Raw genomic sequence first — 27,072 nt, forward strand, 5'->3', positions numbered from 1 at the left:
GAGGCAATTTTTCATATAGCCTTGAAAACAGTAATTAATTAAATTTATACAATCTAAACAAATAAATTTTAACACTTTATTGCAATTATATTCAAATAATTTTCTCACAAAATTTAGGTTTTAATGTATAACTCAAGTAAATACCAGCCATGCCGCTGGTGGTGAGAACATTGCTTCACATTAGCATTGCCATTTCAAATGCCAATACATCAATAAACAGCTGTCAACTTAATACTCTTAACTAAACGTCATCACTTATTTGTCTATCGAGTAAAAATTGTCGTGGCTTCGTGGAAAAATTGTATATTTTCATTAATAGTTTTCTGTAGATATACAAAATGTTCAAGAATAAATAAGCATCAATTTTTGTAAAGCAGCAGGCAAAAAACGAATTATATTATCCAGAACGATTCATTGGCTCGCCAGTTGTATTGTTAAAGAGGAAGTGTGTTTGTGTGTGTGTTATACTTCTACTGCGGGTATTTCCGTGGCTGAGAAGAAAATCGTAAGCAATTCATAAAAGATTCTATAAAAATGACGTTACCCGGCAATGGAATCTTCGTGGTGCGCGAACAGATGTCCACGCTTATGACGGCAATGCGCCGTGGCACCCGTTGGAACTCCGCCGCTTACGTGGTAAGTAGGAAACATTTGTATATACTAAAGGGTGATTTTTTAAGAGCTTGATAACTTTTTTAAAAAAAAAAACGCATAAAATTTGCAAAATCTCATCGGTTCTTTATTTGAAACGTTAGATTGGTTCATGACATTTACTTTTTGAAGATAATTTCATTTAAATGTTGACCGCGGCTGCGTCTTAGGTGGTCCATTCGGAAAGTCCAATTTTGGGCAACTTTTTCGAGCATTTCGGCCGGAATAGCCCGAATTTCTTCGGAAATGTTGTCTTCCAAAGCTGGAATAGTTGCTGGCTTATTTCTGTAGACTTTAGACTTGACGTAGCCCCACAAAAAATAGTCTAAAGGCGTTAAATCGCATGATCTTGGTGGCCAACTTACGGGTCCATTTCTTGAGATGAATTGTTGTCCGAAGTTTTCCCTCAAAATGGCCATAGAATCGCGAGCTGTGTGGCATGTAGCGCCATCTTGTTGAAACCACATGTCAACCAAGTTCAGTTCTTCCATTTTTGGCAACAAAAAGTTTGTTAGCATCGAACGATAGCGATCGCCATTCACCGTAACGTTGCGTCCAACAGCATCTTTGAAAAAATACGGTCCAATGATTCCACCAGCGTACAAACCACACCAAACAGTGCATTTTTCGGGATGCATGGGCAGTTCTTGAACGGCTTCTGGTTGCTCTTCACCCCAAATGCGGCAATTTTGCTTATTTACGTAGCCATTCAACCAGAAATGAGCCTCATCGCTGAACAAAATTTGTCGATAAAAAAGCGGATTTTCACATTTCGAACCGAACACTGATTTTGGTAATAAAATTCAATGATTTGCAAGCGTTGCTCGTTAGTAAGTCTATTCATGATGAAATGTCAAAGCATACTGAGCATCTTTCTCTTTGACACCATGTCTGAAATCCCACGTGATCTGTCAAATACTAATGCATGAAAATCCTAACCTCAAAAAAATCACCCGTTATATATGTAATGAACATATGTTTAATTTTAATCGTGTTTTTTTTTGCGTGTTTCAACTATCTTTAGGATGAAGAAAAGGATGGCTTAATGAAAATGTTCGTTAATCTTAAAGAAATATTGAAGAATGTGGAAGACTTAAGACTAATAGAACCCAATATATTTCTGGCGCCCTTCTTGGAAGTAATACGTACCGACGAGACTACGGGCGCTGTTACTAGTCTGGCACTAGAGGCGATCAATGAATTTCTTTCATCCGGTTTAATCGGTAAGCATGTTTTATTATACAAATAGCTATTGCCACTAATATGTTTTGATTTAATACATCCAGACCCCACCTCAACCAATCTCGCTGTAACCGTAGAGAATATCGTTGATGCCGTCACGCATGCACGCTTTATGGGAACCGATCAGTCTTCAGATGGTGTTACACTCTTTTGTGTCGTTGAAGTGCTGCACACACTTATGCGTTCACCCGAGGGTTCGGTGCTGAGTAACGAGGCAGTGTGCGAAGTAATGCTCAGTTGCTTTAAAATTTGCTTTGAACCGCGACTCAATGAACTTTTGCGACGCTATGCTAAAAAAGCGCTCAAAGATATGGTTTATCTACTCTTCATGCGTCTACCACAATTCTCCGAAGATCGTAATACGGCAAATGTATTGCGCAAATTCCAAATGATAGCCACCTCAATGGATCAGAATAAAAATAAACAACGCAAGAAAATATCCAAAAGTGGTCAGCCGCCAACAGCTGCCAATACACTATCAAGAAGTGGTAGCGAAAATACAAAAGCCGAGTCGGAACGTAAATTATCAGCCACTGCTGGTATAGATCCACAAACTCCACATTTACAGGTGCCACACACGAAAGCGCTACCCTTAGCCACAACGCCAGCAACACCGGCGGGCAATATACTCGATATGCAGGGAAAAATTACACAAACGCCAACAACAACACAAGGCATTGTTGATGCTGATGGTACTACAGCAACAACAGAGCCGTCTATAAATGTCGAGCATTGTGAAGAGCATGCAGACGTCGTTGAAGGCGCTGCACAAACACAACCGGTAAATGCTGCCGAACAGCCCGTCGCTGATGCTGGCGCCAGCTTAACATCAACAACGCGGGTAGAAGGTGAAGAGAACTGCTTGCAGTCGAATAGTGGCGGCAGCAGTGAGTATATAAATTCAGTTGGCGTGCGTTTTACACAACAAAATTCGCTTGATGGCTCGGAGGGCACGGCATCGCTGCTGCCGTATGGCTTGCCATGCATACAGGAGCTGTTCCGTTTTCTCATATTGCTGTGCAATCCATTGGACAAACAAAATACCGATACCATGATACACATGGGTTTGAGTTTGCTTACGGTGGCGTTCAAAGTGGGCGCCGATAACATCGGCAAATACGATACGTTGCTGGAGTTGGTGAAGGATGACTTGTGCCGAAACCTTTTCGCTGTAAGTTAGCTAAATATATAAAAAGTTAAGCGTTCACAATTTTCTTTATTATTTCATTACAGTTAATGAACTCCGAGCGTCTCACAATATTCGCCGCCGATTTGCAACTTTGCTTTCTGCTCTTCGAATCGCTACGCGGTCACTTGAAATTCCAGCTGGAAGCTTATCTCAAACGACTATCCGAAATTATTGCCAGCGACAGTCCAAAAACGCCTTATGAAATGCGCGAGCTGGCACTCGACAATCTGCTACAGCTGTGGCGCATACCAGGCTTCGTCTCCGAACTCTATATTAATTACGATTGCGATTTATACTGCACCGATCTGTTCGAGGGTCTGGTTAACTTGCTCTCCAAATACACACTTTCCGCTACAAATGCTGTCTACAGCACACACATCATCTCGCTGGACACACTGTCATCGGTTATCGAGAATATTGAGCAGAATTGCATAGCATCCAAGCTGGTCAATAACGAAGATGGCAGCACAGGCGCAAGCACAGTAACAACCACCGGTCGGCATTCACGTCATAATTCCGAATTGGAGGGCATAATCATCGATAGCAACAATGAGGACAACAAATCGGTTGTGGAGAATATCTCTAAATTCATTAATAGCTCATCACGTTTACGCCTCGGCGCCGGTGGCATAGCTAATGCCGGCTTGACACGCGAATACCTGGCTAATGTGAAGCAGAAGAAGCGTGTGCTCACACAGGGCACCGAGTTGTTCAATCAACGTCCCGATAAGGGCATACTATATTTACAGGAACACGGCATACTCAGCGCGCAATTGGATCCCATGGAGGTGGCCTTGTTCTTGCGCGAAAATCCCGGTTTAGACAAAAAGATGATTGGCGAGTACATATCGAAGAAGAAGAATGTGGATTCGAAGATTTTGATGAATTTCGTCGATTCCTTTGATTTTGCCGGCTTGCGCGTGGATCAAGCGTTGCGTTTGTACTTGGAGACTTTCCGTTTGCCGGGCGAGGCGCCGCTCATCTTTCTCGTACTCGAACATTTTGCCGATCACTGGCATGTGCGTGTGTCCTGCTTACATTAGCTAAATAAAATTATATTAATTCCTTTCATTTTACTTGCAGAAACAAAATAATGCGCCATTCGCCAATACCGATGCTGCTTTTAGCTTGGCATATGCTATCATTATGTTGAATATGGATCAGCATAATTTGAATGCGAAGCGTTTGAATGTGCCTATGACGCAGGAGGACTTTCTCAAGAATCTGCGTGGCTTGAATGGTGGCGTGGACTTTGATCAGGAGATGCTTTCAAATGTCTTCAATGCAATCAAGTTAGTATTAGGATAATTTTTTGTTGATTTTCTTTTTGTTTACTCCAAGCATTTTTATTTTGCAGAAATGAAGAAATTGTCATGCCCGCTGAGCAAACGGGTCTGGTGCGTGAGAACTACTTGTGGAAGGTGCTATTGCGTCGTGGTGTGGGCCCAGATGGCGGCTATAAATATGTGCAGGATGCAGCCTACGATTTGGAGGTGTTCAATTTGTTATGGGGTGCTTCGTTGAGTGCCCTCAGTTTTATGTTTGATAAGAGCTCCGAAAATGGTTATCAACGCATACTGAGTGGTGAGTAGTCGAAATTTTTTTTATAAATTGGTTTTTTATAAATTTTTTTTATAAATTGGTTTTTTATAAATTTTTTTTACAAATTTTTTTTTATAAATTTTTTTTTATAAATTTCTTTTTATAAATTTTTTTTATAATTTTTTTATAATTTTTTTTATAATTTTTTTTTATAAATTTTTTTTTATTAAAACATTTTTATTTTTATTATTGATGTATAATTCTTTATAAAAATATTTTTTTAATTAATGTATATTTCTTTATAAAAATATTTTTTTTTTTAAATTTTCCTTTAAAATTTCTTGATTTTTTAAGAAAAATTTTAATAGTAAAATATTTTTTAAAAACTTTTTTTTTTTAACTATTTATGTTTGAAAAAAAAACATTTATTTTTCATAAACGTTAAATTCTTTAAAATTATCTTTTGATTAGATTAGTTTTTATTGAATATTTTTAATTAAAAATTAATATATTTTTCATAACATATTTAGAAGACACAATTGAACAGTAAATGTTTTATAAAAACGGTTAATATTATTTTATTTTAGTTAAATGTTTTCATTAAAGTTATTTTATGTAAATATATTTTTTTATACAAATTGTTCATAAAAAATTATGTAAACCAATTTTTTATACAAATTTTTTTTCAATTTTTTATTGAAATTAAGTTTTTATATTATTTTTTTAATTTTATCTTTTACATTTTTTACATTTTTTTATTTATTTTTTTTTAATTTTTAATTTTTTTTTTTAATTTTCAATTTTTATAAATTTTTTTTCATTAAAAGAACTTTTGTACAAATTCTTCATAAACGGTCTCTAATAAACACATTTGTTTATAAAAAAATACATATTTTAAATTATTTCAAAAAGAAATATTTATTAAAAATAATTATTTATAAAAAATATATTTTCTTTTTTATTTTCCATATAAAATATTCTTTTTTTCATATAAAATATTTTTTTTTATTTTTCATAAAATTTTTTTTTTTTAATATTTCATAAATTTTTTTTTTTTTAATATTTCATAAAAAATATATGTATATCTATATTTTTTAATACTTTAATTCATTTTTTTTATTTTCTAAATTGTTTTTTATAAAAAAATATTTTTTTTAATATTTCATAAATATTTGTTTTTAAATATTTCCATACAAAAATTTTTACATAAAAAAAAAAAAAAAAAATATTTTTAAAATAATGTACAAATTTAAAAAATATATTTTTTTAATATTTTCTTTAAAAAATTAATTTCTTAAATAGTTTTTATTTTGTTTTGACATATGTTTTGCCATAATAACTTTTATGTTTTTCATTAAAAATTTTTTTTAATAGTTTTATAAATCTTTCCATCAATTTATGTACAAATATTTTTAATATTTTCTTAAATATTTTCAACATTTTTGTTCAAACATTTTCATACAAAAATATTTTGTTATTAATATTTTTATAAAAAATATATTTTTTTATTATTTGCATTTTCAGGATATTAAAATTTTTTTTTTTTAAACAATAAAAATATTTTTGTTTTTTAATTTAATGTTGTTGTGCTTTTTAGGCTTCACCAAATGCGCTGGCATTGCCGCTCACTACAATCTGCACGCCAATTTCGATGCGCTCATACTCACCCTTTGCAAATTCACCACACTTTCGAATCTGTCACAACCGGAGGCGCCCACCGTCGCCAATAACGAGCTCACCCAATCGGTTAGCTTCGGCTTCAATGCAAAAGCGCAGGCGGCCATGCGTACAGTCTTCGCTTTGGTGCACGATTATGGCGATTGCTTGCGCGAAGGCTGGAAGCACATACTCGAGTTATTCCTGCAATTATTCCGTTTGAAATTACTGCCGAAATCACTAATCGAAGTGGAGGACTTCTGTGAGGAGAGCGGCAAAACACAGCTTAAGCTGGAGAAACCCAGCCAGAAGCAAGAGGCCGGCCTCTTCTCCAGCCTCTACTCGTATCTCTCGTCGGAGGGGCAACGCGAACCGACCTACGAAGAGCAAGAGTTCATCAAATTGGGCAAGAAATGCATCAAAGAATGCCAATTAGATCAAATGATACAAGAATCGAAATTCGTGCAGTTGGAATCGCTACAAGAATTGCTGCGTAACATCTTGGCGCTTATCAAGCCACCGACAGCGCCCAAGTACGACGACGGCACACCGTACGCCGAGGATGTTGTCGTCTTCTGGATGGAGTTGCTCGTGAAAATAGTCATACAGAATCGTGATCGCATGGTGCATTTGTGGCCGGATGTGCGCGACCGCATCTATTTGCTGCTAATCGGTGCCACCACCTTCAACTATGAATATTTGCTCAATCGCAGCATTGTGGCTGTGCTCAAGCTGGCCATTTACTTGATGCGCAACGAAGAGCTCTGTCCGATTGTGTTGCAGTCACTGAAAATGTTGCTCACGCTGAAATCGCCCGTTATTTTACGCATTTCACGACAAATTTCCACCGGCGTTTATGAGCTGCTCAAGACGTCGGCGCAAAATATACACTCCGAACAGGATTGGCAAATAATTTTCACGATATTGGAATGTGTCGGCGCCGGCGCTGTGCCACCCGAGTATGTGGACATTATATTGCCGCAGCTGGCGCTTGAGTTGGGCGGCGGTGCCAATTCCGAGGGCACTTTGAGCAGCGAAGAGGACTCGGGTTTGCCCGATCGTGGCTATATATCAGACACAGATGCCAGCGTCAAATCGCAGCAGCAGCCTACGCAACAACAAAACAAACAACAGCAACAGCAAGTACATTCGAACACGAGCAGTCCGTATCCGTCGAGTCCGACGGCCGAGAATTGGATTTTGGTGAATAAGGATAGTGATTTGTCGACGCAATCGCGGTACTATTACTATAACTGTAACTATTTGCTTTATAAAATTTGCTAATTTCTACTTTATTTCACAGCCCACAATCACCGCCTACGGCGAATGCGGCGAATTCAACTGCAGCCGCACCGACAGCCACACCGCTCATCTACAATTGCAAATTGGGCGAACACTCGCCCATTGCGCTCTTCAAATGCTGGGACTCGCTGGCGTTCATCGTGCGCAATGTCGCCCACATTACACCCTACAACTTCGAGTCGTGTGTGCGTTGCATACGCACCTTCGTCGAGTGCTGTCGCGATGGTGGCATAACCCAACGCCGCAAATTCGCCGCTGAGCTCTCGGCAAGGCAGACGACCAACACCACGGCAGCGCAACGTCGCAAAGCGGCCGGCAAGCGCAATGAACGCGATGCGCAGCGTAAATCCAATGCGGCGGCTGATTACTACGCGCATGAGCAACGTGGTGGCGACGCTAAGGAGGAGGACCTGCGTCAACGCTACGAAACGCTCTCCATACAATTGATTGACCTCATGTACACGCTGTATACGCGCACAGCGCAAATCTTTCGCTGGTGGGCCGAGGAGGAGTGCGCGGTGCCGCAGTGCTCGGCGCTGTGGGCGCAAGGCTGGTGTCCACTGTTGCAGGGCATTGCGCGGCTCGCCATGGATCGGCGTCGTGAGGTGCGCACCTATGCCATATCGTGTCTGCAGCAGCGCGCGTTGCTAGTGCACGATTTGCAGACGTTGTCGGGCGCCGAATGGGCGTCGTGCTTCCAACAAGTTTTATTCCCGCTACTCAACGAATTGTTGCCGGAAAGCGCTTCGGTGGCGCATTTGGAAATCGTGCTGTTGGAGGAGTCGCGCATACGCACCGCGACCATTATGTCGAAGGTGTTCTTGCATCATCTAACACCGTTAATTGAATTGGGCACAGCCTTCAACGAGCTGTGGATCGATATACTGGATTATATTGAGAAATTCATGAAAGTCGGCTCCGATATGCTGTCCGAACAGATGCAGGAAATACTGAAGAATATGTTGTTGGTGATGCATTCGGTGCGCGTCTTCCACAATGATGACGGCACGCTGCAGCTGCCGCTGTGGGACTTGACGTGGCAGCGCATAGGCGAATTTCTGCCCAACATCAAGGAGGAGCTCTTTCACGATGAAGGTAAGTCGGCGTTGTTGCATGTGTGTGCATTAGTGTGTGTGTGCTTTGGTTCGTTATTTAATATTTTAAGCTTTTATTTCTAAATAATTAATTTACTTTTAAAGAAAATATGGATTTTCATTATGAAAATTGCAATCAAATAAATTTGTTGCGCGCTGACTTGGCCCTTAACTGTCGTGAGTTCCACAGCGTAGCGCAGCAAGTGGTTCGGCAAGAAAACGCTTTTCCATTGCAAACGAATGCGAAAGTTGCCACGAGCTCAGCGCCGAGGAAACTAAGAAAATTATGGAAGCTCAAGCGCCAAGTGCCATTGGATTAGTGCGAATTTCGCACAACAACAAGCAGATAACTAAAATTTCTATCTCTAACAGTATTTAGTTTTAAAACTAGTTGAAAGAGGAAATTATTTTAATTATTAAAATTTGTTATTTATTTTCTTTTTAATTTTAATTTTTTATTTAATTTTTTTTTATTTTTTATATTTATTTTTTTTTTTAATTTTTTTGTTTTTATTTTTTAATTTTTTTTTTTGTTTTTTTTTATTTTTATTTTTTAATTTTTTTTTTATATTTTTTTTTATTTTTACATTATTATTATTATTTTTTATTTAATTTTTTTTTTTTTTTTCTTTTTATTTCTATTTTATTTATTTTATTTTTATTTATTTATTAATTTTTTATATTTTATTTGTTTTTACTTATTTTTTTTTGTTTCGTTATTTTCTTATTCCTTTTTAATTTTTATTTATTTAGTTTTGTTTGTATTTTTTTATTTTTTTTTTTAATTTTATTTTTTTTTTTAATTTTTTTAGTTTATGTTTTATTATTTTTTTATTTTATCATTTTTTTATTTTTTTATTTTTTTATTTTTTTATTTTATCATTTTTTTATTTTATTTTTATTTTTATTTTTTATATTTATTTTTTTATTTTTATTTTTGTTTTTTTATTTTTATTTTTTTTAATTTTTTTACTTTTTTTTATTTTTACGTTATAATTATTACTTTTTATTTTATTTTTGTTTTATTTTTTTTTGAGTTTTTTGTTTTTTTTTTTTGTTTTTATTTTTATTTTTTTGTTTTTCTTTTTATTTCTATTTTAATTTTATTTATTAATTAATTTTTTATATTTTCTTTGTTTTTACTTATATTTTATTTTTTTTTTGTTGTTTTCATTATTTTTTTATTCCTTTTTAATTTTTATTTATTTAGTATTGTTTTTATTTTTAATTTTTTTTAAATTTTTTTTTAGTTTATGTTTTATTAGTTTTTTTTTAATTTTTTTTTTATTAATTTTTTGTTTTATTACTTTTTTTAAATTTATCATATTCATTTCGTTTTTTTCTTGTTTTGTTAATTTTATTTTAGTGCTTTTCCAGAAATAGTTTTGTAAACACTTTCCTTCACTGTTTTATTAATCCTTCAGTTTATGTGTTTTTTATAATAATTTTCAATTTTGAGGTTATGTTACATTCTTGGATGAGCAGTCAAAGTTATTTACTTTTAGGCCGTTAGCTTTTACGATTGTGATAATCTTGTGTTGTTGTTGTTATAAGGACAGAATTCTGCCGAGTTAGCAGTCATAAGCCCGATAACTTAGACCTGACTAAAGTGGGAACAGTTAGGATAATCTTTCGTTCCCACGACAGTCGGGGTCTAAATAACCGGAACGGCCCTGATTTTTATGCGACCAAGGGCAGTCAACTCGACACCATTCCTCGAAATTACTTAAGGAATGTTTTTCGTCGCTACAACAACAACAACTGTACTTGTTCCTTTATAAATGCAGACTTTGAGGTTATGATAAGTCACTTGTCAAAATATTTGTTTCACTCAGTTCACTGCTACACTAACAGTGACCTCAGTATATTGATGTTATATTTGCATTCCTTATTTTGTTTACAAATATTCCTTATAACTGTTGTTATAGATGTTTCCAATCACACACACACCACCTTGTTGTTTATGCTTTCAGATAAGCGCGCTCAAGTGATGTCTGTGACCAATGCAGCATCCGCCACATCCGACACCGCCAGCGCACCAAACAGCATTTCGGCAATAAAACCAGCAGACTCGCAACCGGTGCTGCTGCCGCCCACACCGTTGGTGCTGCCAGTCACTACAACATCTTCGCATGCGTCCGCAGGTGGTGTGGAAGCCACTTACGCGCAACGACCACACTCAGCCGAGCAAGTAAGTGCCAAAGAAAAAAAATGCCGAAATTTCATAATATTAAAATAACCTACAAATTACAGTTGAGCAGCGTGCAGCGTCACACTTTAGAGGCTGCATCACCGCGTCACTCATTGGCCGCTTCGCCGATCACAACCAATCCGCTGTTGTTGTTGGATGACACGCCACTACTGGTGCGTCCAGTGCCCAGCATTGTGCCACAAAGCGTGTCGGAGTCCATCGCAACGTCAGCTGGCGTCACGGCGCCTGCCAGTTTACCTGATTTAGTGCATGACACAGCACAGTTGTCGTTGGTGAGCGCCCCAGCAACTGTCGAACAAACGCCAGCGACAACACAGCCACAACCGGCGATCGTTGTCAACAACACGGTGCAAAATAATATCTACAGTAGTTATTCGTACGCTATTGAGTTGGCGGAAACGCCACCAGCGACCGCTGAGGCGAACTCACATTCATTGCAACAACAGCAACAACAACAAGAAAGTCATGAGTCGCAATTGCAACAGCAACAGCAGTATGCGGATTACATTGCTGCTCAGGCAGCGGCCACACAGCAGCAGTACCAACAACTCTTGCTACAACAACAACAACAACACGCTTTGTACAATCAACATGCGCTTGATGGGCAGCAACACAGCGCCACTCACGCAGCAACTGTACAGGCGCGCGCGCAACAACAATCCCAACAACAACAACTGCAGCATCAGCAGTCCGCTGTAGATGCGCCGTTGTCTGATAATGTGCCAATACCCACCCAACAACATCCCTACTACACCAGTGCTCCCTACATCGCCATGCAAAGCAGCAGGCAAACGCACCAACAGCAACAACAACAACAACCACCATTGTTACAACAACCAAACAATCCTGCCATCGTCTCGAGCTACGCATCGAATATTGCTATGCAATACCCGACGCTGCAACAACAACAAAGCGGCGAAAACGACATCTATCAAGAGTATCTGAAAAATCCCTATAACTTATCAACACCGACCACTGGTCGCCATCCGGAGCTGACAGCAGCCCCAACAGCGTTGACAAATGTCTTCGCTTCACCAGCGAGCTACTTTAATGCCAGCGTAGATCCCAGCTCAATACCGCCCGGCTCGGAAATGCTCTATGGCCAGCCATAGGTTGTGTCTAACGGTTAATTACAGTTAACGTATTACATATATACATATACAAACATATATAAATAAGTAACAAAGCGACATACACACCACTCCATATACAGTGCTACAGTGTTGTGCAAAATATAGCGCGTGTATGTGGCTGCAAAATGCAAAGTGAAACATCTTTTATAATGAAAAGTTGTTGCAAATGCAAAAATTTGAAATTAAAAATTTCCCGTTATTTTTTAAGCACATTTACGGTTATGTGTGTAACTTCCTTAAGAAAAGTAGAAGAGTAGCCTAAAAGCAATGTGGTGGGTTATGATTTGTGTTATGAAAAGAAACTTGAAAACATTGTTACAATTGCATAGCGAATGTGTGCAAAAAAAAAAAATATTTTTGAAAATTGCGCTAAATAAAAATAATTATGCAAATATTTTTATTGAGTGTCAAGATAATTTTTTTTTCAAATTTTATCTATATATATAATACAAATATTTACACACAAATTGCAAATAATTAATTTTTTTTTCGTAAATTTTAAATTTACATTCCGTAATTGTTGGTTTTAAACACACACACACACACACATGTATACACTTTTTTCTATAAAATATTGCGTGTTATTTTTTAATAGTTGAATGTTTAGTAAAAATGGCAACAACAAGCTCTCCTTGTCTATTATGTAGCAGTAACGGAAGAAAAATATATTTAAACACCAGCAGTAGCAGGGCGTGGCAAGTTTGCGCATATATACATATATATCTACATACATAATTCTAGCGTTAATTTATTATTATAACTATTATTATTGTGTCTGTGTGTAAATTTACTGTAAATACATACGTAACAAATAAATACACATATAAAAAGTGCATAAAAATAAAAAAATGCAGTTATTTGTTGTTTTCGTTTTTAATCCATGCCAAATTTCATGAAGACATCTTGTCAAATAGAAGAGTTTTCCATACGTCGGCTTGATTTTGATCGATCAGTTTGTATGGCAGCTATATGCTATAGTGGTTCGATCTGAAAAATTTCTTCAGATATTATAGCCTTCCCGTCGAAAACAATTCATGCCAAATCTTGTTAAGATATCTCGTTAAATGACAAAGTTTTCTATACGAAGACTTAATTTTGATCGATCAGTTTGTATGGCAGCTATATGTTAAAGTGGTCCGATCTGAACCATTTGTTCGAAGATTGTAGCGTTGCCTTAGAAAATAATCCATGCCAAATTCCATGAAGATATCTTGTCAAATAAAAGACTTCCATACGAGGACTTGATTTTTATCGATCAGTTTGTATGACAGCTATATGCTATAGTGGTTCGATCTGAGAAATTTCTTCAGATATTATAGCCTTCTCGTCGAAAATAATTCATGCCAAATCTTGTGAAGATATCTCGTCAAATGGCAAAGTTTTCCATACGAGGACTTGATTTTTATCGACCAGTTTGTATGACAGCTATATGTTAAAGTGGTCCGATCTGAACCATTTCTTCGGAGACTGTAGCGTTGCTTTCGGCAATAATCTATGCCAAATTCCATGAAGATATCTTGTCAAATAAAAGACTTTTCCATATGAGGACTTGATTTTGATCGATCAGTTTGTATGACAGCTATATGTTAAAGTGGTCCGATATGAAAACTATTTTCGGAGATTATAGAGTCACCTTGGACAGTAACCTATGTAAAATTTCATGAAAATATCTCGTCAAATAAAATAGCTTTTCATACAAGAACTAGATTCTGATCGATCAGCTTGTATGGCAGCTGTATGCTAAAGTGAACCAACGAAACACAGTTTGTTCGGAGATTATACAGTTGTTTTGGATAGATTAGGTTACGTTCAAGTTAATCTGGTAGGTCACTACGTACGCATAGACCAGTTGGGTCCTTTGTGATACCGAATGGGGTTCACTTTCTAAGATCAAGAGGAATAGTCATCGTTTAGGATGCCTGCGATTGACGCGAATTTTAATAGACTCTGCGGCTTCACTATACCTCCTAAAGTGTATCATACTGACGGGGTCCCAGATACTTACAGCGTATCCAATGCAGGACAAGTGCACAATAGATGTTCCATTGTTTCACAGGTGCCTTGCTCTAGCCATTTCCAGCTGCCTTCTTGATCTGTCCCATAGAGCGGGCCCATTTCGCCACCAGACAGTGACCAGTTAGTATTCCCTACAGTCTCTTCTATCGAGTGCGAATATGAACTTTATGTACTTCCGATCTGCACATGACTTTGGCAGTTTTTTACCCAGGTAGTTCGTTCCATCGGGTTTTGATTTTCTTTACGATGCTTCTGTCAAGATTGTCGTATAGACAATCCGTGGGTTTCCCAATGTTGTTCATGTTTTCGGATGTTAGCCGCACACTATTCTTGGCAATCTCGTCCATTCCATCATTGCCCTCGATGCCTTTGCGGCCTGACACCGAGTAGAAGTAAAGTTGCTTTCTTCTGGCAACCCTATTCCACCGCTGCCCTGCTTCCTAACACATTTCTGGCCGTTATGCGATGCGAGGTTACTGCCTTGATTGTTGCTCTGTCTACATAGCTATTGACTGTGGGTTTGCTTGCAAGTGAATTAGAGTCCAGTTCTGCGGTTTTCGCAATAGCAAAGACCTTGAACATACTGCAGTGGTCCGGTAACTTAAAAGGCTGCATTATGCCTGACCCTGGACAGTATATTTCCGCATCATCTCCATCGTCCATTTTCGAGTCATACCTATAGATGTTTAGAGCCTATCCATTATACTACTGCATCGTAGAGCATAATTGGTCTAACAAAAGCTGTGTAGAACCAGTGCATAAGAGAGAGAGAGAGAGAGCGCCCAGGTTGTGCCGAGTGTCTGCCTACACGCATATAAAGCATTGCCGGCTTTGGAACTACGTGCTCTTAGTAAAGTTCATCTTGCCGAAGTCGAAGGGGTTCTTACTGGACATTGGCCAATAGGCATGCTTTAAGGTTAGAATCACGTCTGAAACATTGGAGACGTGTCGATGAATTTTTCTTGTCCTGAAATGTGGTAGTACAGATAACCATATATCGGCCCCCTGCGAAGTCGATCAGGCTCAACCCTTTTGGACATGTTTCATCTTAGAGGCTGAATTTACCAACCATTGTACCAAAGATACCTTCTTTGCCCACCCTGGCGTTAAAGTCGGCAAGCACGATTTTGACATTGTGGCGGGGCAGCTCTCATAGGTGCGCTCCAAACGTTCATAGAAGATATTTTTGGTCACATCGTCCTTCTCTTAGCGATATGTTGAAGAGCCTCGCTTTGATGCGGATTGTGGTTAGACATTTGTCCACCGGAGTGTATGCCAGGGCTCGACGACGGAGTCTCTCTACCACTATGATCGTAAGCACACCGAATTTGCGCTACTTTATATGGCCACTGTAGTAAACAAGGTGACAAGGACCTATTCGTCTTAGTCATTATCTCGTCCATCGCACTTTTTGGACGGCGGTGATGTCAGCCTTCATTTTTACGAGGACATCAACCAGCTGGGCAGTAAAACCTTCGCATTTAAGGGACCGGACATTCCAGCTGCATGCCTTTAAACCATAGTCCTTATTATGTTTGCTATAGTTGTCATCAAATGGGAGGTTTCTCTTCTGTGGCTGTTTGTTCCTTTTCATTGGGGGCGTTTTTTAAGTGGCGGGTCCCAAACGCAACGCATAATCTTAAGGAGGGACGGTTCGCCTTCCCACTATAGCTCGTTTTCAAACGGTTGTTTTTCGGCTACCCGGATGATACTGGGTCTAAGACCGGAAGTCGTGAGCTGCTTAAGACATATGTAAAAGTATCGTTTCAAGCCAGTCAAAATGAATGGCGCTGAGAGAGCTTTTCTTACTGCGTGAACTTCTACACGAGGCTCCATCCTCCAATACTAGCTTACTTGAAATTATAACGTAAGAAGATAAAGTGTCCACATCTATTATCTGTTTTGATGACGTCACTTTAGCGTTCAAATTCATAGACGTTATAATATATAATCTATACAGAACTAGCTAAAGGTCTCCCTTAAAGCATATAATTACATTACGACTACTGTTTTGTAAAGTTTATGCAATTCTCACCACGATTATATAATTTTATTATCATTTAGTGTCATTGGCCCCTCTTACAGAAACAATATCAACTGAACGCTGGCAACTCAACAAATTAAAAATATGACTAGTCTCTGATGGACCTCTTATTTTTCTAAAAATATCCGCTATAATTTCACTGTGAAAAACTATTATCGAAATATACGCTTCAGTTCTCCTTTGAAGTCTAAAAGTGGTGGATCAGCAATGCAACTGAATTTCGTAAAACGTATAATATGGGTGGTGGGCTTGATGTGTCTACAACTACCGCTGTCAGTGCGAGCCTGGGATGTGGAATTCAACATAAACTTGCTTTGCAAATTCGGTAAGATGGTAAAAATGCAAGAGCTCATTTGGTACGTGAGCGAGCGCTTGGATACGGCGAACAGTGTTGGCGTGCAGGAGCTCATAATAACGGTGGGCGAGTGCTTGGGTCTCACGCAGACGGTCATTAGCAATCGCACCGATCTACGCTTAACACAGACGAGCCTAAGGAAGGAGTCAATAAATGTGGTCTTTTGCACCGCACCGGATGATCCCATATTGCATGTACACGATCTTATGCTACTAGGACGTCACAAGCGCTTCAGCCTACTCATTATGGTGAATATGGTGGATGACTTTCAGGTCGCAGAGCAAGTGTTGTTAGGCTTGTTTAAGTGTAATTTCGAAAACGTTTTACTATATTACTACAGCAGCAACCGGACCAACGAGCTTTTTGGCTATCTTTACTATCCGCAGTTTCATTATATAAATTTCACAAACGTTTTCCAGTCGATAAGTAACGGGTTACATAAGCATTTAAGTGGTGGCGTAGACTTACAGGGCTACAAATTATATACACCGTTGGGTCAGAGTCTACCACATGTTTTCAGTTATAAGAATAGACGTTCACAAACCATCTGGTGTGGTCCAGGCTATGAACTGTTGAAGTTATTTGCGAACTACTGTAATGCCACTTTCGTAAGCTACGAAATGCCGAAAGATCGTCTGGGCGGCAATGTAATCGATATGAAGGCGGCGCTGGATCTCGTACGTCACAAAAAAGTGGATGTATTGGCACACGCTTATGCTTTATACAACACGGACGACAAGCTAGGCAAGAGTTACCCGCTCATGGTGGTGCGTTGGTGTCTCATGGTGCCTCTTTGGAATAGCATCTCAACTATGTACTACCCAATACAACCATTCGACGAACTGGTGTGGCTTGGCATTATTTTTACATTTGTAGCGCTACTGCTGATAAGATGTCTCTGGTGCTGTTGGCTGGGCACCAATTTGAGCGACAGTGTTTTGGAGGCTATCTGCATGAGTATTGGCTTATCTGCGCCGGGTGGTATTGTCACGCCCTCGGTGTTAAATTTCTTCAGTTTCGCCTGTATTTTCTTCTATGGTTTCTTTCTGACTGCCAATTACACTTCTTTGTTGGGCAGCATACTTGCGGTCACCATATTTCATGAACAAATCAACACTATGGATGATCTGATAGCGTCGAATATATCCGTGATGATTATCGATTATGAGCTAGAATTTCTACTCTCCGACGGAGCTGAATTGTCAGCGAACTTCTCACGTTTGTTACTGCCAGTAGATCCGGCCACTTTTAACCAACATCAATTGCAGTTGAATATAAGTTTTGCCTATTTTATTACCGAGGAGAAGTGGCAGATTTTGAACGCACAGCAACAGGGTCTCAAACAACATATCTTCAAGCTCTCCGACATTTGTTTTGGTTCCTACCATTTAAGTTATCCAGTGCAGCCGAATTGGCCTTTGTATCGTAATCTCGCATATTATATCTATCGCATACATTCTTCGGGTCTGTTCGATCACTTCATGAGCACAGCCTTCGATTATGCGGTGCATGCGGGAATCGTTAAACGTATGGCAGACTCTCCGGAGTTCAAAACGGCTGGCATGCAACACTTGTTTGTTGTGTTTTCAATGCTTTTAGTCATGCTGACCGCTAGCGCTCTGATTTTCGTTGTAGAGCTGGTGACTTACAGACTAAGCAGACGTCGTGGAATTGCAGTCCAGTAAATCATATAAATCAACTAAAGATTTCATTGTTTTTAAACTCGATGTTTCAATTTTGTATAATAAATGTGTGTTGCTTAGAAGTTTACTCTGTATGATTATTGTGTTAGAAGCTTACATATATGATTTTTCAGTGGAGCAGTGAATAAGTTATCCGAGTCTTCATACTTTAAATGCCCATCACCCTTGCCACGAAGAACTAGTTGGTATTAGTCTGGATATGTCACACATCCATCGTCGGTTTTATTTGACCTGGACTCCGTTAAAAAAAACGTAGAAGGAGCAGACAAAGCTTTTTAGATCGGAAGAAACCTCATAACAAAATCAGTCTTTCTCAAATGCTTGATATTCATCCATGAAAGCTTTGGACATATTCAAACAAGATATTCCAGTGTTTACTTGGTAAGCTGCTGCATCTTATCTTGAATGTCCTATTAACATATGGATTTGCGATCCACATCATGTAAATGATGTCATTACCAAGTTTCCAAGAATAATATGAGAACATTTCTGGCATTGATTTTTTGAAGGTTATCTCTTTCAAATATTGGCCGCGGCTACGTCTCAGAAGGTCCAACCGTTCAGTCCAATTTTCGATGACTCGTTCGAGCATTTCGACTGGTAACTGGCGACTGGCACGCGTGATGTTTTTCTCCAAGGTCTGAATCGAAGCGGGATTATTCGCATAGACTTTAGATTTTACACATACCCACAGGAAAAAGTCTAACGGTGTGAGTGGCCAATCGACCGGCCCAAAACGTGAAATTATCTGTTCAACGCAGTTTTCTGTCAATAAATCCATTGATTGATGCGATGTGTGGGAAATTGCGCCGTCTTGTGGAAACCAAATGTCTCCGAGACCACGAGCTTCAATTTCAGTTATCAAATGGTTGGTTATCATGGCACGATAACAGTTACCATTGAGGGTTTCGTTCTCAACGGCATAATTTTTGAAGAAATATGGACCTCCAACTATACCAATTCGTTGTTTTTTCTGTATGAAATGGTAGCTCTTGAATCTCTTCAGGTTGCTCTTCGTCCCAAATGCGGCAATTTTGCTTGTTTACATACCCATTGAGCCAGAAAAGGGCCTCAACGTTGAACAAAATTTGGCTCGAAAACGTCGCATGTTCTTATGAACTTTTCGAGAGCCCACAGAACGAAGCGATGGCGCTTGGGAAGGTTCATGGTATAAAATTCACTTTCATGCTAATTGAAAGTTACTCCCAACAAATTGGAAGTCCCTCCCACGATAGTTGCTTTTACATAACCGGAACACACTCTGATTTATATCCGATTAAGGATTATCAACATGATAAGACTGCGTGGCGAATAGGCTATACCGCTACAAAAACAAAAATACTTCAAACAACAACAATATCAGCAGTCACCTATAAAACGTATAATTTTTATCGCATGCGAGAATTTTTAATCTAACTTATCTGTATCAACAAATGTCAACTACATGCAAGGCTACAAAAACACTAGTGGGCGTTACTATACATATGTATGTATGTAGCCTGTATGCGTATATTACATAAGTGTATGTAAGTAAGCCACATAAAGAGCGAATATCAGGCAAGCGGTATCACATTGAGTTAACAGTTGAATGACAGTTACTTTTAATTTCGCCAGCAATTTGACAAGACAATTTCGAATAAGTGACACATGTGCGAAGGCGAGTGAAATATTAATAAATTTGTGAATGACATTTTATGCTTTTTCATTTCAAATACTTGTATAATGCAAAAGCATTTGTGTACGCAAAACTAGTTTTCTATTCGGTCAAAAAGTGCTGAAGAATGCTGGCAATAAAGAAGAGCGCATTGGGATTTGACACTTTCAATCAAAGCCAGCTGTTACAGTGGTTTATGACTCTAAGAGGACAGGGTATGTTAAATGTTTGAAAAATAAAGCAGTGAGATGTTAAGAGTTTAGTTTACAGAGTAGCATTAACTGAATGCCAATAAGCAGGAGTGGTCGTCCGTGGCTGTTGTTGTGAAGGCTTAACAATTAATTTTAGGTATTCACTTGTCAATATACGTTGGGTTTTCATTAGGTTAGGTAATGACTTAACAATTTTATTGTTAATTATTTATGGTTATGGATAAATAAGTTCTTGAAAAGACACAACGCCGTCACAGGCCTTCGCATACAAAATGTTTCAAATCCCAAAAGCGACTTTCGTTAATTATTTCAACTTGTTGACAAGACGCTCATGCTTGTATTCCCTATAGGTTGCTGTGCTGTGAATAACGCTGAACTGCGGGTCTTTTGGCTTAGCTTGGTCTGCTTCAGCACATTGCAGCCGGCGCAAACTTGGGATGTGGATTATATTCTCAATGTAGCGTGCAAACTGGGTAAGACCTTAAAAATGCGAGAGATCATTTGGTACGTGAGCGAAAGCATAGATGCAACGAATAGCGTCGACATACAAGAGCTCATCATATCGTTGGATCAATGTTTGGGCTTTACACAGACGGTGATAACCAACAATACCAATATACGCTTAAAAAACTCGGAAGTTAGGCATCATGGACTGAGCGTAGTCTTCTATACCGCAACGGATGATCCAATTTTACAAGTCCATGAACGTACAGCACACGGACGTCACATATATTTCGGCGTGGTGATAATGGTGAATATTGTGGAGGACTTTAGCGTGGCGGAGCAGCTACTGCTAGGGCTGCATAAGCGTAATTTCGTAAGTACTATGTTATATTACTACAGCAGCAATCGAACCAATGAGCTCTTTGCTTACTCATTGTATCCGGAATATCACTTAGAAAATCGCTCCAACTTTTTCGAATATGTAACGCAAACTTTTAAGAGACTGTCGGTTGGTGGCGTGAATATGCTAGGCTATAAGTTATACACACCACTGCGACAGGATTTACCACATGTCTTCAGTTATAAGAATAGTACAGGACAAACCAACTGGCGTGGTTCAGCTTATAACTTGTTGAAGTTGTTTACGGACTACGGCAATGCCTCCTTAATAAAGTATGAAATGCCAAAAGATCATCTGGGTGGCAATGTAGTTGATATGAAGGCGGCGCTGGATCTCATACGCGACAAGAAAGTGGATATATTGGCACACGCTTATGCTCTGTTCAAAGAAGATGACGAGCTTGGTAAGAGTTTTCCGTTGATGGTGGTGCGTTGGTGTCTCATGGTGCCCATTTGGAATAACGTCACAAGAATGTACTATCCACTGGAGCCTTTCGATGATCTTGTTTGGTTTATTATTGTTGGCGTCTTTTTTGCATTGGTAAGTGTCAAGTGTTTGTGGTGCTGTTGGCAGAGCACCCATCAGTTGGCTAGACAGTTAAGCGATACCATTTTGGAATGTTTCTGCTTGAGTATTGGCATTGGTACGCCGAACTATTTCGGCGCACCGACTGTGTTGGATTTCCTAATTTTCACCACCATCTACTTTTATGGTTTCTTTCTCACCGCCAACTACACCTCATTGTTGGGCAGCATTTTTACCGTAACTTTATTTCGTGCACAAATTAACACCATGGATGACCTGATAGAGACGAATATTTCCGTAATGATTATCGATTATGAGCTGGAATTTCTACTCTCCGAAGGTGATGAATTACCAGCGAATTTCTCACGTTTGTTACTGCCAGTAGACCCGGCCACTTTCGCTCAACATCAAGTGCAGTTGAATACAAGTTTTGCCTATTTTGTTACGGAGGAGAAGTGGAATTTTCTGGCACTACAGCAGAAATATCTGAAACGGCGTCTCTTCAAGTTCACTGACATCTGCTTTGGTTCCTACCATTTAGCCTATCCACTGCAGCCCGATTCGTTTTTGTATCGCAATCTGGAGTATTTTATCTATCGTTTGCATTCGTCGGGTATGTTGGGTCACTATCAGAGCACAGCCTTCGATTATGCGGTGCATGCGAGACTTTTGCGGCGTTTGACGGACAATGCGGAGTTCACGTCGGCTGGCATGCAACACTTGCTAGTAATCTTTTTGATGCTGCTGACTATGTGTTGTATTAGTTTTTGTGTTTTCGTCGAAAGGCTAATAAATGTTCGATTGTGGAAGGGCCGCTCACATGGGCGTCAGTGAAGAGCCTCATTGTTATAAAATTATTGAATGTAATAGTACTGTTTAAATACTTATTCTACCCAGCAATAAATAATATTTGTTTGGACGATATGACCTGCCTCTTAATTCGTTGAACAATATCGTAGTATACCTTGTACAGCTCATCATTCCATCGAATTCGGTATTCGCCGACGCCAATGCTACTATATACTATATCCTCCGCAGAGCCTTTCTCTCGAAAACTCTTAAAGCCGATTCATCAGATGTTGTTATCGTCCATGTCTCTGCACCATAAAGCTGGACGAGAATAATGAGTGACTTGTAGAGTTTCGTCTTTGTTTGTCGAGAGAGGATTTTACTTCTCAATTGTCTACTCAGTCCAAAGTAGCGCCTGTTGGCAAGAGTTATTCTGCATTGGATTTCAGTGCTGACAGACGAAATTATCTACGACTTTAAAATTATGATTGTCAACAATAACGCGGGAATCAAGTCGCGAGGGCGACGACTCTTTGTTTGATGACAGGAGATATATCGTCTTGTTCTCGTTCGACTCAGATAGATCCTTTCGGACCCTGACGGAGCTTTTTGCGTTTTACGGGGATACCAAATTCAGACATCGCGGCATAAAGGCTGCTCCTTTTCGGGCTGTCAAATGCATCCTTGAAATCAACGAAAAGAAGGTGTGTGGCGATTCTCTTTTCACTGATCTGTTTCAAGATTTGGCGCATTGTGAATATCTGGTCGGTTGTTGATTTTCCAGGTCTAAAGACACACCGATAAGCTCCAAGCAGTTTGTTGACGATGTGCTTTTAATCTTTCACACAATTTTTATGGATTTCTGGGCATCGGTTACTAGATCACCTCTGGGGAGTCTACAAAAGTATGCTCCGGTCTTAAAACCTTCTGTTAGCCGCCACATTTTTTCGTAGAATTTTCGATTGTGGTCGATCGTAACGTTGCGAGGTAGGCAGTTTGTTTTCTCTTCGCTGCAACACGGCACTCCTTTTCGTACCAACTGTTCTTTTGCACTTCCCGAAAACCAATGGTTTCGGTTGCAGCTGTACATATGTAAGGTGTTTGAAATGCCGTCCCACAGTTGCCTTATACCGAGTTGTTGACGAGTGCAGGAGTGCAAGTCGAGTGAAAATTGTTCGGCTCTCTGTTATGAATTCAGCTTCTCGATGTCGAACCGTCCTTGTGTTTGTTGACGTGCATTTTTTGCTGAAAATTTGAATTTTTCTATGCTAGGATCTAGTACTACATATAACCATAGTTGATCAGCCTTAACCCATTTGGGAATGTTTTCTCGTGGAGGCTTAATTTACCGTCTGTTGTGCCAAAGATATCTTCTTTGCTCATCCAGACGTTAAAGTCGCCAAGCACGATTTTGACATCGTGGCGGGGGAAGCTCTCTTAGGTGGTCTCCAAGCGCTCATAGAAGGCATCTTTGGTTACATCGTTCTTATCTTCCATCGGGACGTGGTCGCAAATCAGCCATATGTTGAAGAGCTTCGCTTTGATGTGGATTGTGGCTAGACGTTCATCCGCCGGGGTGAATGACAGTACTCGAAGACGCAGTCTCTCCTCATCACGACTCTCACATTGAATTTGCTCTCCTTTATATGGCCTCTGCAGTAAATTCCACAAGGACCTACTCGCCTCAGTTCTTGTCCCATTTAATAGACAGCGGTGATGTCAGCCTTCGCTCTAACGAGTACATCAAACAGCTGGTCAGCGGCACCTTTCCAATTAAGCAACCGGACATTACAGGTGCATGCCCTCAAATCGTAATCATTAATCGTAAGACATGGTCGTCATCTCTCATCCGAGGCTGTCGATTAGTTTTCATTAGGAGTGTTTTTTACGTGGCGGGTCGCAAACCCAGCGCACATAGCTGTGAAGGGGATGTTTCGGCTTCTCACTTTAGCTCGCCTTCAAATGGATATTATTTGGCTACTCAGAGGATACTTCATCTAGAACCGGAAGTCGTGAGCTGCTTGAACCATATGTAGTTGCTACTATGAGTTAAAAAGTACTAACAGTGAAGAGATACTAGACGGTACTATAAGTTTCCAGGTTGTCAAAACTAAGCAACAGTTAAGCCTTAATACATTGCTTTGAGGATTTTTAAAATAAGTCTTGTTACTCATAATCTGCAGTATTTGTTATAAATTTGTGAAAAAATACTAAACTGTTGTCGATTGTTTTTTGACCGAGACGGTCATCCACCCTTAAAATATTTGACCTCACGAAATATTTCAGTGGTTTTCCCCTAAAACTAGGCGTGGCACAAATAAAGTCAATCTTTTTCGTTAGCTACTTGTCAAAAGCGACTATTAGTTTCATGAGGAACGTATTTATAGATTCGGCTTTAATCTGGAAAACAGACGTCGTCCGCAATCTCGACTTATGCCGAAGAAATACTTATAGCGGTCTTATAGTATTCAACCAGCAGCGATATGTTCTTTGGCAACGAAGAATCCTTACTAAGTTGGGACAATAAATATGTGCTTTCGATGAATACAAACCTAGGGACACAAGATCTACCTTACTTTTGGTGTAACATCTTATAACAGAGGTTGGAAGATACCAGCGCTAAGGCAATTAAGGTGCTTTTTAAGCAGTACTTTTTGAGATAAGGGTACCAACCTCTATTTGCCGTTGTCAGACTATCAATTAATTTTAGTTATTTGCTTGTCAGTATACGTTGGGGCTTGTAGAACAAAAAATAAGTACATAAGTTTTCATTAATGACTTAACAATTTTATTAGTATTTATGGTTATGGATAAATAAGTTCTTGAAAAGTCGCAATGTCGTCTCAGGTCATCGCATACAAAATGTGACAAATCCCAAATGAGACTCTCGTTAATTATTCCAACTTGTTGACAAGGCGGTCAAGCTTGTATTCCCTCTAGGTTGGTGTGAAGCTTTGTCGTACATAGTGTGTACTTCTTTTCCCTTTAAAAAGACTGCAAGTGAAATTGGAACTGTTAATTCTCAAAAATAATTGAAGCTTTGTGGATTACTTACGATGAAATTGAATAACGCTGAACTGCGTGTGTTTTGGCTTAGCTTGGTCTGCTTCAGCACATTGCAGCCGGCGCAAACTTGGGATGTGGAATATATTCTAAGTATACTGTGCAAACTGGGTAAGACCTTTCAAATGCAAGAGATCATTTGGTACGTGAGCGAAAGCTTAGATGCAACGAATAGCGTCGACGTACAAGAGCTCATCATATCGTTGGATCAATGTTTGGGCTTTACACAGACGGTGATAACCAACAATACCGATATACGCTTAATAAAATCGGAAAATAGGAAAAACGGACTGAACATAGTCTTCTGTACCGCAACAGATGATCCAATTTTACAAGTCTATGATCGTACAGCACTCGGGCGTCACATGTATTTCGGCTTAATGATAATGGTGAATATTGTGGAGGACTTTAGCGTGGCGGAGCAGCTATTGCTAGCGCTGCATAAGCATAATTTCATAAATACTATGTTATATTACTACAGCAATAACCGAACCAATGAGCTCTTTGCCTACTCCTTATATCCGGAGTATCACTTAGAAAATCGCTCCAACTTTTTGGAATATGTAACAGAAACTTTTAAGAAAGTGGTGGCTGGTGGTGTGGATATGCTAGGCTATAAGTTATACACACCACTGCGACAGGATTTACCACATGTCTTCAGTTATAAGAATAGTACAGGACAAACCAACTGGCGTGGTTCAGCTTATAATTTGTTGAAGTTGTTTACGGACTACGGCAATGCCTCCTTAATAAAGTATGAAATGCCGAAAGATCATCTCGGTGGCAATGTAATTGATATGAAGGCGGCGCTGGATCTCATACGCGACAAGAAAGTGGATATATTGACACACGCTTATGCTTTATTCAAAGAGGATGACGAGCTTGGTAAGAGTTATCCGTTGATGGTGGTGCGTTGGTGTCTCATGGTGCCCATTTGGAATAGCGTCACAACGATGTACTATCCACTGGAGCCTTTCGATGATCTTGTTTGGTTTATTATTGTTGGCGTCTTTTTTGCATTGGTGAGTGTCAAGTGTTTGTGGTGCTGTTGGCAGAGCACCCATCAGTTGGCCAGACATTTAAGCGATACCGTTTTGGAATGTTTCTGCTTGAGTATTGGCATTGGTACGCCGAACTATTTCGGCGCACCGACTGTGTTGGATTTCCTAATTTTCACCACCATCTACTTTTATGGTTTCTTTCTCACCGCCAACTACACCTCATTGTTGGGCAGCATCTTTACCGTAACTTTATTTCGCGCACAAATTAACACCATGGATGACCTGATAGAGACGAATATATCCGTAATGATTATCGATTACGAATTGGAATTTCTACTCTCCGAAGGTGATGAATTATCAGCGAACTTCTCACGTTTGTTACTGCCAGTAGACCCGGCCACTTTCGCTCAACATCAAGTGCAGTTGAATACAAGTTTTGCCTATTTTATTACGGAGGAGAAGTGGAATTTTCTGGCAATACAGCAAAAATATCTGAAACGGCGTCTCTTCAAGTTCACCGACATCTGCTTTGGTTCCTACCATTTAGCCTATCCACTGCAACCGGATTCGTTTTTGTATCGCAATCTCGAGTATTTTATCTATCGTTTGCATTCGTCGGGTATGTTGGGTCACTATCAGAGCACAGCCTTCGATTATGCGGTGCATGCGAGACTTTTGCGACGTTTGGCGGACAATACGGAGTTCACGTCGGCTGGCATGCAACACTTGCTTGTAATCTTTTTAATGCTGCTGACTATGTGTTGTATAAGTTTTTGTGTTTTCGTCGGAGAGCTAATAAATGTTCGATTGTGGAAGGGCCGCTCACATTGGCGTCAGTGAAGACA

At 39.3% G+C, this 27,072-nt stretch overlaps 4 protein-coding genes across 4 annotated transcripts; all 4 read left to right on the forward strand.

Annotated features, from left to right (window-relative positions):
- The first annotated feature begins 232 nt into the window (after positions 1–232).
- Positions 233–12,876, forward strand: LOC105233821 (Golgi-specific brefeldin A-resistance guanine nucleotide exchange factor 1). Its single transcript, XM_049452997.1, has 10 exons — positions 233–636; positions 1,676–1,874; positions 1,938–3,064; positions 3,127–4,101; positions 4,166–4,374; positions 4,440–4,666; positions 6,222–7,518; positions 7,584–8,677; positions 10,650–10,867; positions 10,930–12,876. The coding sequence occupies exons 1-10, from the start codon at positions 535–537 to the stop codon at positions 11,998–12,000; spliced, it is 6,519 nt and encodes a 2,172-aa protein (XP_049308954.1). The 5' UTR covers positions 233–534; the 3' UTR covers positions 12,001–12,876.
- Positions 12,877–16,411: 3,535 nt separating this feature from the next.
- Positions 16,412–18,121, forward strand: LOC125777246 (uncharacterized). The gene has a single exon (XM_049451526.1). The coding sequence runs from the start codon at positions 16,412–16,414 to the stop codon at positions 18,119–18,121; it is 1,710 nt and encodes a 569-aa protein (XP_049307483.1).
- A 2,371-nt stretch (positions 18,122–20,492) lies between these two features.
- LOC125777248 (uncharacterized) lies at positions 20,493–22,208 on the forward strand. The gene has a single exon (XM_049451530.1). It carries the CDS (start codon positions 20,493–20,495, stop codon positions 22,206–22,208), a length of 1,716 nt encoding a protein of 571 aa, XP_049307487.1.
- Positions 22,209–25,219: 3,011 nt separating this feature from the next.
- On the forward strand, positions 25,220–27,067 carry LOC125777249 (uncharacterized). Its single transcript, XM_049451531.1, has one exon. It carries the CDS (start codon positions 25,220–25,222, stop codon positions 27,065–27,067), a length of 1,848 nt encoding a protein of 615 aa, XP_049307488.1.
- Positions 27,068–27,072: the final 5 nt, after the last annotated feature.

This window comes from Bactrocera dorsalis, chromosome 3 (assembly GCF_023373825.1).
Source record: "Bactrocera dorsalis isolate Fly_Bdor chromosome 3, ASM2337382v1, whole genome shotgun sequence".
Classification (NCBI taxonomy): Eukaryota; Metazoa; Arthropoda; class Insecta; order Diptera; family Tephritidae; genus Bactrocera; species Bactrocera dorsalis.